This window comes from Marmota monax, unplaced genomic scaffold (assembly GCF_021218885.2).
Source record: "Marmota monax isolate L192 unplaced genomic scaffold, Marmota_monax_Labrador192_F-V1.1 WCK01_AAM20220418_F8-fsc00187, whole genome shotgun sequence".
NCBI lineage: Eukaryota > Metazoa > Chordata > Mammalia > Rodentia > Sciuridae > Marmota > Marmota monax.
In genome coordinates this window covers 3,274,812-3,288,504 of record NW_026694837.1, presented here as the reverse complement: position 1 = coordinate 3,288,504, position 13,693 = coordinate 3,274,812, and the positions used below count along the sequence as shown (strand labels likewise).

Genomic DNA, 13,693 nt, shown 5'->3' with positions numbered 1-13,693 from the left:
CCCACGGCCTTGACACATATGTGCACATGCGCATAATCTCTCCGTAGGCTCCTGCCCCTATGGCCCTCAGGAAACCTGTGGACTACAAGTCCCGGAAGGCGTCGGGACGTAACTCAGACTGCACGTGCGCGCCCCGCTGCCCGCCGGAAGGACGGATCCTGGCTGTGTTTATCTCGTTGGGGACTTAGGCGTCGGTTGGCGCGCAACTGGTTCTAGGCTTCTGGCAGCGCGAGGACTCGCGGCCCCGCCCCGGCCCGGCCTGGCAGGTAGCCTGGGATGGGTTGAGGGGCAAGGAAGAATTAGGGGGGCTGGCGACGCCTGTGCTAAGGGCTGGAGTCGTGGGGGAGGGGCCTGAATGATGAGGTGGGGGTGGGGAGGGAACTAGGGGGATGATGGGAAAGGAGAGTGTTAATGGGGAAAGGACTGGAGGAGGATGGTGGTTGGAAGGTGGGAGAGACCTGGTGGCTAAAGGAGACATTGAAGGAAATTGGGAGGAAGACGGGTTAAAAGGAAGCGAGGAAGTTGAGCATAATGAAAGGAGGGGGTGTCTTGCGTTGTGGGGGAGGGGAGTCCGAGTAGGGTGGAAGAAAACAGAGTCATTCAGAGGAATATCTGTGGCCGAAAGGAGACAATCAGTGTTAGTTTTTCTTCCTTTCGTAGAGGTAGAAAAATGGTGGAGGGCTCTTGGGGTGTTCTTGTAGTGGTGGGAGAAGAAAATGAGAAAACTGCAAAGCTCTCAGAAGAAGGGCCACAAATGGGGCGTGGGTCTTGCAAGAAACCAGGGAAAGGGATCGATATACATTAAGGAAATGGAAGGAGCTTGAAAATGACATAGTGATGGAGGATCGGGGAGACCCAAAGATAAGAAGAGCCTCTTAGACCTTCTGGCTTGGTCTCGCTTTGAGTTGTCTTTGTAGAGGAGAAGCTAAGATTCTCTCTCCAACCCTTTGGCTGGAATTGCTTGTTTATTCTGTGTGCATTCTTAAACTTTACCTGGACTTTTTTGAAGGGAGAGTAGAGACTGTGAGGGAAGATGAAATACTTGCATTCCTAAACCCTTCAACCTCCTAACTCCACAAACCCAGATCCAAGATATTTTGGATTGTGAGTTGGAGTAACCGAAGTGAGAGTAGCTTGGCTGTGGCTATTTCAGGTTTTGCGGGATGGCTATTTAAAGCATGGGATGTGGGGTTGGGGGAGGCTGGGTGGGTGGGACTGGAAAGCCAACTGAAAGCCATGTCTCTTTCCTGCAAGGGGTTTCTCCCTTACTTGAGTTTTGTTGTTGTTTGTTTGTGTCTTCTTCTTCTTCTTCTTTTTTTTTTTTTTTTGTGTGTGTGTGTGTCTGAGTTTCTTCCTGGTTCTTCTCTCTGCCAAGGCTTTTTGAACTGGGAGCAGATGATCCACCAAACCCAGCAGGTGTCTGCCTGCAAAGGCATTGCCAGTTGCAAGAGGATTTGCTTGAAAGAGCCCTCAAATGTACCCATTATCACTAGCTTGGCAGGTTACCTTTAAGAGACCATGACCTCTTGTGCCTCAGTCTTTCTCTTGTTCTGCTCAAAAGCATTTTTGCTTCCCATCCCCTTTCCAGTGCACACTGCCAGCCCTGTACCCCTTTCAGGGACCCCACGTAGAGGAAGAGCTGCTGGAAATGGCTTTGTTCTCTACTATAATAGCAGGGTTGGGGAAGTGGCAGAAAAAGAAAACTCCTCTTCCCTGTCCCCAAACACCAGCACACACATAACTTTCTGGCTTAAGTTTATAGTCCTGGCAGCATACCAGGCACAGCTGTCAAAGGAACTCCTCGTGCCTGTGGGCACCCTGGGTGACCCCAGTGACAGTGGCTCAGCTTGAAAAGGACTTGCTGTAAGGGGATAATCAACCATGGTAACATGGAGTTCTCTGTCCTGGGTAGGGGCACTGTTACACTCAAAGCCTAAAAGCTTTTTTTGCTTTAAAGCACCCTTGCCAGTTTCAATGGGCTATCTGGAGCTGGCTGGGCTATTAATAGCTATGAGTATTTTGGGATCCCTTTCCCCACCTTTAAGAGCATAGAGATTCTTAGAGAGGTGGCAGTAAGCAGAGCCAGAGTCAAGAGAACACACCGAGCCCAGGAAGGGGGCTTAGAGCTTGTGCCAAGCCAAGAACAGGGTAAAGTCTGTGTGAATAGGGGCAACCATGATCACCAGATTCTGAACTGGCATTAGTATAAGGTGGCCCCACCCTTTGCAGTGGGAGAACACAGAGCCAGGGCTAGCTCCTTGACCTCAGCAGCCGTTCTGGAACAAGGCCAGCCACCTGAGCTGTGACTACTGTTCCTGCAGAGGGGTGGTGTGGGAGGGCCACCAGGGTGACACTTGGAGGCAGGGGCTGGTCCTGGGCAGTCACGAAGAGCCAGGCAGAAGCCTTGCCTGAGGAGCCTGTGGCCCTGACTTGTGTGCAGGTAGCAGAGGCAGCAGGCCGTGCCGGGGGGGCATGTTGCTGTAACCAGTGACCCAGGGGATGTTACGGTGGACAGTGCATCTGGAGGGCGGGCCCCGCAGGGTGAACCATGCTGCAGTGGCTGTTGGGCATCGGGTATACTCCTTCGGGGGTTACTGCTCTGGTGAAGACTACGAGACACTGCGTCAGATAGATGTGCACATTTTCAATGCAGGTAAGCCAAAGCCAGCACTGTCCCTAGGTGCCCATATCAGGGAGGGGAAAAGGTGACTGGATGAGGTTTGGTGGTGGTCCCTGTGCCCAAAGAGATTGGGGATAAATGTCTGGTTTGAGAAAAATTGGACGTCCTGGAGGGAGGGACAACAGGCTGAGCAGAGCTGTGCCCACAGTGTCCTTGCGTTGGACAAAGCTGCCTCCAGTGAGGCCTGCCATCCGTGGGCAAGCTCCTGTGGTACCTTACATGCGGTATGGACACTCAACCGTTCTCATCGATGACACAGTCTTCCTTTGGGGTGGGCGGAATGACACCGAAGGGGCCTGCAACGTACTCTATGCCTTTGATGTCAGTGAGTATGGGTCTCAAAGAGAAGCTGTGTTCTGCCAAATGGTGCCTTAGGGGCGTGGGAAAGGTATGGTTGGGGGTACTGGGTAGTAGGGCACCCCTGAGTTTAGGAGGGAGTGTCAGAGATTGCTGACCTTTGTCATTCTCTCACCTCCTTCAGATACTCACAAATGGTCCACACCCCGAGTGTCAGGAACTGTTCCTGGTGCCCGGGATGGACATTCAGCTTGTGTCCTGGGCAAGATCATGTATATTTTTGGGGGCTACGAGCAGTTGGTAAGTCTGGGAGGAACCTAGGGGGTTAGTGTGGAAATGAGAAAGAGGAAGGGGGATTTAGCATGGTAGAATTGGAGGCTTTTTTGGCTTGTTAGCAAGTTTTGAGGGAAGGAGTAGAAAGTCAGAGAGTGACCACTGGCCCTCTCTGTTCTTTCCTTTCTCTTCCCTCTCAGGCGGACTGCTTTTCCAATGACATTCATAAGCTGGATACCAGCACCATGACATGGACCCTTGTTTGTACAAAGGTCAGCATTTCTTTCCCCTGGATCCCCCCCTTCATAGAAATCATAGAAAACTCAAATTGAACAGATCTCTTTTCAGTGTCTGTGCTGAAGTTCTCCCCCATCTCTCTGCCACCTGCTCAGGGCAATCCTGCACGCTGGAGGGACTTCCACTCAGCCACAATGCTGGGCAATCACATGTATGTCTTTGGAGGCCGTGCTGACCGCTTTGGGCCATTCCATTCTAACAATGAGATTTACTGCAACCGTATTCGCGTCTTTGACACCAGAACTGAGGCCTGGCTGGACTGCCCACCCACTCCAGTGCTGCCTGAGGGACGCCGGAGCCACTCAGCCTGTGAGTGTGTTACTTGCTTGTGGAGTCCCCTATCAGATCCCACACTCTTAACATTTTGCTGTTTTTCCAGTTGGCTACAATGGAGAGCTGTACATCTTTGGTGGCTATAATGCAAGGCTGAACCGGCACTTCCATGATCTCTGGAAGTTTAACCCTGGTAAAAAGCACTGCCTTTAGGGGAGGCACAAGGAGTAATTGAGGTGGGAGGAAAAGAAAAATAATCCTGAGTAGGTGAGGGGCTGGAGGGGTGAAGATATTTGGACAAGACAGGTACTGAATTTATACATTAACTTCTCTTTTAGTATCTTTTACCTGGAAAAAAATTGAACCAAAGGGGAAGGGGCCATGTCCCCGCCGACGCCAGTGCTGCTGCATTGTTGGTGACAAGATTGTCCTCTTTGGGGGTACCAGGTTAGGAGGAGAGGGGAAGGCTTAGGAATGGCCCTAAGTCTGTGACTAACAGTGGGAGGTATTTGAGCAAGAGGGTCTTGTGGGTTGTGTTTCCTCTGACCTTCATTTCTCTTGATCCCTTTAGCCCGTCTCCCGAGGAAGGCCTGGGAGATGAATTTGACCTCATAGATCACTCTGATTTACACATTTTGGACTTTAGTAAGTTATTTCTGAACTGCTCCTGCCATCAGGGTCCCTGTCTTTGGGTGGTAGTGTCCAGGACTGCAATTTTTCTCAGCTTTGACCATTTCCCTACCCCAACTCCTTCTTTAAAGGCCCTAGTCTGAAGACTCTGTGCAAACTCGCGGTGATTCAGTATAATCTGGACCAGTCCTGTTTGCCCCATGACATCAGGTACAGCAAGTGGTTACAAAGGAGGGATTGGTTGAGGGTGAATGTGCAGCACAGGTGTGACCTGATTAGTTTCAGTATGGAAGAGACTTTTTTTTGGTTGTGCTAGGGACTTAGTGTTCATATGAGGAATAGGTGGAAGGAGGCGAAGGTGTACAGTCAGTCACCTGTCAGGTGGGTCAGTTATGTAGGGAAAAGAAAAATGCAGCTGGGTGCAGTGAGTGGCACATGCCTATGATCTCAGGTACTCAGGGACTAAAACAAAAGGATTGCCACATTTGAGGTCAGCCTGGGCAGGAGGCCCTGGGTTCAGTTTCCGGTTTTGCCCCCTCCCCCTAGTCTAGTTTTGAACCACACTCAGAAGCATTGCTTCCTGATACCTGAGCTTATATAGTTTTTGTTAACATGCTGAGAACAGCTATTAAGTCTTAGACCCTGCATGCAAAGTAAAGGCAAGTTTAGAAGCCTCTAACCTTAGTTTCAGAATTAAGGGAACTCCTGGCTTCTTGCCTTTGAATTCCATTCTTAGTATCAGATTAAGCACCAAGTTACTTTGTGTATCATTTTGCCCTTCTGGTTTATTCTGAACCACTATCCTTTATGTCAGTTCACTTTAATTCTTACTTGTTGAGGGTCTTTGTGTTCAGAATTTGGTGACACTTGTCTGAACTGATGGATCCCAGACTGGCTAAAGATTGATACATGTACCTAACACCAAATAGATTGTTCATTGTGTTGGCCTAGTAGCTACTTGGTAAATCTTTGTAGAATGAAAAAATTGTAGTAGAGAAATTTAATTTTAATATGGTGGGATGGATGGAGAAGGCCTCAGGAAGAATAGGAGACCCTACTCTGGGCCTTAAAAGGATGGAAGTTGACAGCAAAAGTAGATGTTACTGGTGGGGTTGAGGTAAACAGGCTGCCAGGTTAAATCTGACCAGAGCAGGAAAAGTAGGTTGGGATGTTTATTGAGATGAACACACAGATCCCAGGTGTTTGGACTCAGGAATGAAAATATATACATACATGTAAATATGCATATATAAACATAAACAGGAAATCCATAGAGCTTAGAGGTGGAGTAGGTGGAATTGGATTTGCTCCTGGGTGGGGTGTGATGATTAAACCTCACTTGGTTGTAAGGAAGAGGTGGCTGTAGGGAATTGAGCTTTATTAGCTTGGAGGGACTTGTGTGTTCATAGCTTTGGGTGAGGAATTCTAGGTGGGGGGGCTCCCTCTTCTGTCCTTTCTGGCCTTCCAGGTGGGAGCTGAATGCCATGACCACCAACAGCAATATCAGTCGCCCCATCGTCTCCTCCCATGGGTAGGAGGAAGTTTCTGCCTTCTGCCGCCTTCCCTCCTGAGCCTGCTGTTGTCTTCACTGCCCCTTCCCATCTCGCCTGCCTGCCCCTTTGGACCCTGGACTCAGTATACCTCCATGTGGAGTTGTTGGACTAGAGGTGTTTTGTGCTGTGAATTCAGTGGGGGAGCTCTAATGGGGAGGGCCAGTTCCCTGCCCCCCCTTGGGCCAAGGGCCCCTTCCCCTTGGTGCTCTGTTCCTGTCCACCTCCCTCCGACTGCTCCTGGGCCTCTGCCCTGCCCCAGGCCAGCCAGGTAGCTAGGCTCTGCTGGGAAGAGAAGGGAATGGGGAGAAGGAGAAGCAAGCAGTGTGTGAGCCTCAGGAGCTTCCCTCTCCCTCCATGCCCAACCCCTTCCCCGTGCTTGAGCCTTGAGCATTGACTGGGAACTGAGAGGAATTGCAGCTGTTGGCTTGAAACCTCCTTCTCCCCGACGTGGGGAGACGGGGACCAGCAGATAATCCCACTCTTCCCTGAGCTGCTGCTGTACCCTGAATGTCAGCCAGCTCGGATTTTATAAAAATGAATTAAAACCTCCCAACGTGTGGCGTGTTTTTATGAAATACCGTGGAGATGGCAGTTGTTTGCCTGTGGGACAGGGTGCTGCGGGAAGATCTGTCAACCGAGAGTATCAGGAAATGCCACCAAGGCCTGGCCCCAGGGCCTCAGGCGGAAAGTTGCGACGTTCTCTGCGGAGCGGACGCCTTTGGGCTCTACTCCAGACCGTCGGTGGCGCTGCCTGTTTTCTGCACTCTCCCTCGAGTTGAAACCCAGCTTTCATGTTGCCGGAAGAGGCGGGGTGGGAGCCGCCGCGAGCGGAAGCAGCGCCATTTTTCCTCGGAACGCAGCGAGAGCGATGCCGGGAACCTGTCCGCGCGCGGTGCCCGCGGTCCGGCATCCGCGTGGGTCTCCGGAGGGCGGGGACGTGGAGCTCGGAGCCGTGGCCCGTGACCTGTCGAGCGGTGAGGGCGCGGGGTTGGGTGCAAACGGGAGGCTGCCGCGGCCTGGCGGGGGCTTCGAACCCGCAGAAACTGTTCGGTAAACTGGGAAATTTCAGAGACAGCGCCCGCCGCGCTGTGGAAGGTCGGAGGGTGGGTGCTTCTGGGCTTAGAACATTCTGAGCGGTTTTCTCAAGGAGAAAACACGTTCAGTACCACGGAGCTAGGAAAGGTCTCCATTTTTCTGGGGAAGACTTAGATTACGCGTTTAGTAAGCATCCACTTTGTGCAGGCAGAGGTAGGGCTGCGGGGGATACTGTAGTGAATTCAGCAAACACTTCTCATGTAGCTTACCTTTCAGAAGGGCAATAAAAAGAAAAGGCAAACAAATTTTACATAAAAGCAATAAATCCCTGAACTGTATACTTTAAAAGGGGGAATTTTAGGGTATGTGGATTGTATATCAGTTTTTTAAACTTAACTTTTTTAGTTGTTGATAGAACTTTATTTATATGTGGTGCTGAGAATTGAACCTAGTGCCTCATTCATGCTAGGCAAGCGCTCTACCACTGAGCCATCACCCCAGCCCCCTTGTATATCAGTTTTTTAAAATATTTTTTTAGATGTTGATGAACCTTTGTTTTATTCTTTTTTTTTTTAAGAGAGAGAGAGAATTTATTTTATTTTATATTTTTAGTTTTCGGCGGACACAAGATCTTTGTTTGTATGTGGTGCTGAGGAGAGTGCGCTACCGATTGAGCTGCATCCCCAGCGCCCTTTGTTTTATTCTTTTGTTGCTGTGCTTCGAATTGAACCCAGTGCCTCACACATGTGAGGCAACGGCTCGACAACTGAGCCACAACCCTAGCCCCTTTTAGATCAGTTTTTAAGAAGGGGGTTAAAGGCTGTGGAGAGAAAGCAGGTAGGGGTTGCAACTTAAAGTAAGATAGAGAAAGCCTTCCTGGGAAGGAGATATTTCAGGAAAGGCTTGGTGAGGGAGCAAGTAATACATCTGGGTGAAGCATACCAAGCAGAGGTGGATGGGACCATATTTTACTGCTCAGGAACTGTTGGAGGCCAGTTGGCTGGAGAAGAGTGAAAGATGATTAGGAGAGACATTACAGGATGCCAGGTCGCTTGGGGATTTCAGACCTTCATAAGAAATGACTTTCACTCTGAGTAGGATGGAAGCCATTGGGAAGCTTTGAGTTCAGAAGTGACATGATCTGAAATTTATGTGTGGGAGTGATAAGGTCAATTTTGTTTTGATGCTCCTCAGGCAAAGTGGGGAACATAGCTTTGGAAAGAGAAAGGTTGGAGATTGGGAGTCCGGTTAGGAGGTTAGGGCATAAGAATGAGATGAGTTGAGAAATGCTGAAAGTATGAACCAGGACTGTGGCAGTGGTAACTGAATGAGTGAGGCAGATTGTTGTGGGGTAACTCCATGATGGAATGATTTTAAAAAGAGGGTGGAGGGGAGAGACTATCCTTGGTTGATCTCTGATACTACTGCCCCTGGTACTGAGGACTGAACTCGGGGGTACTTTACCACTGAGCTATATCCCTAGTCCTTTTTTGTTTTTTATTTTGAGACAGAGTCATTCGAAATTGCTGAGGGTGTGGCTAAGTTGTTGAGGCTAGCCTGGAACATATGATTCTCCTGCTTCAGCCTCCTGAGTCACAGGATTATAGGTGTGCACCATTGCACCTGGCAATCCTATAGCTTTCTTTCTTTCTTTTAAACCTAGGAGTGCTTAAACACTGAACAGCATCCCCAGCCCCTTTTATTTTGAGACAGGGTCTCGCTAGGTTGCTTAGTGTCTCTCTTACATTGCTGAGCTTGGCTGCAAACTTATGATCCTGCCTCAGCCTCCTGAGTCACTGGGATTACCTCACCTAGCAGCCATATACCTTTGTTAGTAAGATGAGGCTCCAGGTAGCTAAAACATTTGAAGAATTAAGTAGTATTATAGCATCATAATCACAGCCTGTGCTGTATGGGACTTATAAATAATGATTGATCTGATGGGGATGTTGGAAAGGATCTGAGGAATGGGAATGAGATGATGTCTTTTCTACAGAGGGAGATACTAAGCTGAATTATGTAATCCTCCCCACTTTTGCAGGTATAGCTGACATGTCATTTGAGGAACTGTTGAAATTGCAGAGCCAAGTGGGAACCAAAACATACAAACAATTGGTAGCTGGAAACGGCACTAAGAAGCAATGTTCTAGACCACCTGTCCGAAATGCATGTGTTGCAGATAAGCACAGGTGAGAAGTAAGGCTTACCTTAGGAGTTGGATACCCAGGACCTTGAATAGGGGTCTGCTTGCTTTCCCTCTTTTTTTTTTTTTTTTAAACAGTACTGGTGTTTGAAACCAGGGGTCCTTTACTACTGAGCTGCATCCCCATCACTTTTTAATTTTTGAAACAGGGTCTCACTAAATTGTTCAGGCTAGACTTGAACTTGGAATCCTCCTGCTTCAGCCTTCCAAGTAGCTTAGATTACAGGTGTGTACTACTATGCCCCGCTAGGTGTCTATTTTCTTGTTGGCAGATGGGAAGCCTTTGACCAAGACTGGAGTCTCCTTGACCCATCCTTGTAATTTCTCCTTAGGCCTCTGGAGATGTCAGCCAAGGTTCGAGTGCCATTTTTACGTCAGGTTGTTCCAGTCAGTAAAAAGGTGAGGAAGAGGCAGGGAGCAGTTTCTCAGTGAAAGGAGACTGAACAGTATTTTATATTCTCTCTACTTTCTCCAAAGGTGGCCCGGGACCCCCGCTTTGATGATCTATCAGGAGAATATAATCCTGAGGTGTTTGACAAAACATATCAATTCTTAAATGACATCCGAGCCAAAGAGAAAGAGGTATAAGCTTGAGATTGGTTCATGAGTATTTTAGGAGATGGGGAACCAGGGCAGAGGTTAGAGAGTAGACAGAGGAAAGCTGGAAGCTTTACTTTTTTGGGGGAGGGAGAGGGTGGGTACTGAGGGTTGAATTCAGGTACTCGACTATTGAGCCACATCCCCAGCCCTATTTTGTATTTTATTTAGAGACAGGGTCTCACTGAGTTGCTTAGTGCCTTGCTTTTGTTGAGGCTGGTTTTGAACCCATGATCCTCCTGCCTCAGCCTCCAGAGCTGCTGGAATTATAGGCATGTGGCACCAGGCTTGGCAGGAAGCTTTACTTTTTAAAATTAAGATCTTTTAAAATAGACACATAGTAATTGCATGTTTATGGGATACAGTGTGGCATTTCAGTATACATATTCAATGTGTAATGATCAGATGAGGGTAACTGGAATATTTTTCACCCACAACATATAATTTGATGTTGTTGGGAATGTTAAAAATTCTATGGGCTGGGGCTGGGGCTGTTGAGCACTTGCCTAGCATGTATGAGGCACTAGGTTCGACCCTCAGTACCACATTAAAAAAATAAATAAAATAAAGATATTGTGTGCATCTACAACTAAAAAAAACTTTTTTTTTTTTTAAATTGTATGAGCTGGGGCTGTGGATATAGCTCAGTTGGTAAGAGTGCTTGCCTTGCATGCACAAGGTCCTGGGTTCAATCCCCTACACACACACACACACACACACCAAAAAAAATGTATGAGCTGTTTTGAAATGTTCATTTCACTGTTGTCAACCATAGTTATCCTGCTGTGCTGTACAGCTTTGGAAGTCATCTTCCTATCTAACTACACCCCGCCTGCTGCACTGATGGTGGTGGTGGGGTGGGCGGTGTGGGGGTCAGCCCTTTTATTTCGGTAGTTGGGATAGAATCTCAAGGGTGTTCTACCACTGAGCTACATCTCCAGTCCTTTTTTAAAAAAACTATATTCTTTAGTGGTAGTTGGACACAATACCTTTATTTTATTTATTTTTATGTGGTGTTGAGGATCAAACCCAGTGCCTCGAACGTGCTAGGTGAGGGCTCTACTGCTGAGACACAACCCCACCCCCATCTCCAATCCTTTTTATTTCTATTTTGAGACAGGGTCTTGCTAATTTGCCCAAACTGGCTTCAAATCTGTGATCCTCCTGCCTCAGCCTCCTGAGTAGCTGGGATTACATTCTGCACCATTCTGGCCAGTCCAGCTATACCCCTATACCTGTCAAGCATCCTCTCTCTGTCCCTCCCTCCCCTACACCCTTCACAGGCTCTAGTAACTGCTATTCTGTTCTCTACTTCTTTGAGACCAGCTTTAGCTTCCACATATAAGAGAACAAGAAAACATGCAGTTTTTGTCTTTCTGTGCCAAACTTATTTCACTTAACATTGCTTCAGCTTTCAAATTATGAAAAGGATAATAAGGGCTGGGGCTGTAGCTCAGTGGTAGAACTTGGGCTTTATTAGCACCTGTGAGGCTGTGAGATCAATCCCCAGCACCACACATACATAAAGGGAAGATAAAATTCCTGTGTCAAAGTGTAAACTTCTTAGAACAATGCTTGGCACAGACTTTCAATTAACATTTATAAAATACTAACCATCTGGTTAATTTTCCAATATGGAGCTTGTGAAAAAACAGTTGAAGAAGCACCTTTCAGGGGAGGAACATGAGAAACTTCAGCAGCTACTTCAGCGAATGGTGCGTAAATGATATGGCGAGTGGGTGGTGAGTGCAGTTAAAGTTAATGACATCTCATTTCATCTCATCGTTGTTCCTCAGGAACAGCAAGAAATGGCACAGCAGGAAAGAAAGCGGCAGCAGGAGCTTCGCCTGGCCCTGAAGCAGGAGCGGCGGACTCAAGCCCAGCAGGGTCATCGACCATACTTCCTGAAGAAATGTGAGTGGGGCACAACTCTTGCAGGCTGATTACAGGGGTGGGTGTGGAGGCCATTTTGGCAGGGTACTGTGTTGGGGGTCCATGAGCCCCTTTAAAAACGCATGAAGTGTAATTCCAATGATTTTTTTAAAAAATATTTATTTTTAAGTTTTAGGTAGACACAATATCTTTATTTTACATTTATGTGGTGCTGAGGATTGAACCTAGTGCCTCGTGCACGCTAGGCGATCACTCTACCGCTGAGCCACAACCCCAGCCCCAGTCCCAATGATTTGTGAGGCTGAGGCAGGAGGATTGCAAGTTCAAGGCCAGACAAAGCAATTTAGTGAGACCCTGTCTCAAAAAAAATTTTTTTAAGGGTTAGAGATGCAGCTCAGTGGTTAAGTGGCCATGGGTTAAATCCTCAGGAACAACAATAGCAACAAAAAAGAATGCATGAAGGCTGGATCCCACAATAACTTGGAGGAAAGTGGAATAGTAAGGAAGAGTTATTTATAACCACTCTTGTATCCCTAATTAGATTATGGCAGGATTGATGCTTGTATCCCCTGCATACACACATACACATTTATGCTGGGCAGGGCACATAGAAGGAGCAGGAGTTCACAGTTGGTTCAGTGGAGTAAGATTGGGTCATACAAAAAGTTGCCTTAATCAGGCTGGAGTTATGGCTCAGTGGTAGAGTGCTCGCCTCGCACGTGCGAGACCCTGGGTTGGATCCTCAGCACCCATAAAAATAAATAAGTGAAATAAAGGTGTTGTGTCCAACTACAACTAAAAAATAAAATATTAAACAAACAAATAAATAAAAACGTTGGCTTAAGCTGGGATGTAGCTCAGTAATAGAGTGCTTCTCTAGCATGCTTGAGACCCTGGGTTCAAACCCCAGTACCACACACACACACACATACACAAAAGTTGGCTTCCCACACATCAGAGAGCTCCAAACAACTCACATATGCCAGCATGGGACTAGAAATTACCAACCAGGGAAAAGGAAAAGACGGGGGCTTCCTCCTTTGCTCACCAACTTGCTTTCTCCTTGTAATCTAGCTGAACAGCGTCAGTTGGTCCTAGCTGAGAAGTTCAAGGAGCTGAAGCGCAGCAAGAAGCTGGAGAGTTTCTTGAGTCGAAAGAGGCACCGAAATGCAGGCAAGGACAAGAGACATCTCCCTTTGAGCAGAGAGTATTGAAGAACTGTCATCTGTCTGCACTGCCTAGGGAGACAAGGGTCTGTGGAGACATGGATCTCTGGGCTCATTCTCCTGGTTCTTTGCTGTTCAAGGGCAAGGAAAGATCACATCCAATCTTGAACTCAGAAGATTAGGGCTCTTGGACTCCCCCTAGAGCAGGACAAGAAAAATAGCTCAGCCTTCTGCTACGTCACACTGCCTGTATTTGAATTTGGTTCATTATGTCCTTCTGCCTTTCTTCCATCCTAGTCTTAAACCAGTGATTCTGGTACTGAAGAAATGGGACCATGAAGTCTGTGGCAATAGGGCTGGGACTTTATATAGGAATCATTTCATAAACATCTGTTATTTTTCATTATTTTACTGTTTTGTAGAACTCTTTTAGTGGGCCACACTTACAGGGATAAACAACCAACCCTACACCTTCCACAAGTGAAAAGTCAGATCAGACTCTTTTCCTACTTAAATCTGGGTCCTGAAAAGATGACAGTTATTTAAAGGGTCAGCCACTCCCACAGAACTACTTGGTTTTGATTTTAAGAGGAAATAGGAGGTAGGGACATAAAGCTTTGCTGAACTGGGCACAGTGGCACATGCCTGTAATCCCAACAGCTGGGGAGGCTGAGGTTTGAGGATCACAAGTTCAAAGCCAGTATCAGCAGTTTAGTGAGGCACTAAACAACTTAGGAAGAGCCTGTCTCAAAATTTAAAAAAAAAAAGGCAGGGCCAGGGATCTAACTCAGTGGTA

General features: G+C 47.5%; 1 protein-coding gene across 3 annotated transcripts; it reads left to right on the top strand.

Annotated features, from left to right (window-relative positions):
- The first annotated feature begins 112 nt into the window (after positions 1-112).
- LOC124080326 (kelch domain-containing protein 3) lies at positions 113-13,303 on the top strand. 3 transcript variants are annotated; one of them, XM_046426228.2, is made up of 15 exons: positions 113-266; positions 2,441-2,653; positions 2,829-3,005; positions 3,162-3,277; positions 3,451-3,522; positions 3,643-3,856; positions 3,927-4,013; positions 4,159-4,267; positions 4,392-4,465; positions 9,080-9,227; positions 9,574-9,640; positions 9,719-9,823; positions 11,479-11,553; positions 11,635-11,752; positions 12,806-13,303. In XM_046426228.2, the coding sequence occupies exons 2-15, from the start codon at positions 2,500-2,502 to the stop codon at positions 12,943-12,945; spliced, it is 1,656 nt and encodes a 551-aa protein (XP_046282184.1). In that variant the 5' UTR covers positions 113-266; positions 2,441-2,499; the 3' UTR covers positions 12,946-13,303. The 3 variants fall into 3 exon arrangements, with proteins under 3 accessions (XP_046282184.1, XP_046282182.1, XP_046282183.1); XM_046426226.2 differs by lacking the exons at positions 9,080-9,227; positions 9,574-9,640; positions 9,719-9,823; ... (1 more) ...; positions 11,635-11,752; positions 12,806-13,303 and adding exons at positions 4,582-4,660; positions 5,919-6,552; XM_046426227.2 differs by lacking the exons at positions 113-266; positions 2,441-2,653; positions 2,829-3,005; ... (4 more) ...; positions 4,159-4,267; positions 4,392-4,465 and adding an exon at positions 6,821-6,977.
- Positions 13,304-13,693: the final 390 nt, after the last annotated feature.

What these genes read in the sequence shown, in the direction of transcription:
- LOC124080326 (XM_046426228.2), top strand. Translation starts at nt 2,500, where the DNA reads ATGTTACGGTGGACAGTGCATCTGGAGGGCGGGCCCCGCAGGGTGAAC. An exon ending in AGCAGCTACTTCAGCGAATG is followed by an intron (nt 11,554 to 11,634) that starts GTGCGTAAATGA and finishes GTTGTTCCTCAG; the next exon opens with GAACAGCAAGAAATGGCACA. An exon ending in ACCATACTTCCTGAAGAAAT is followed by an intron (nt 11,753 to 12,805) that starts GTGAGTGGGGCA and finishes CTTGTAATCTAG; the next exon opens with CTGAACAGCGTCAGTTGGTC.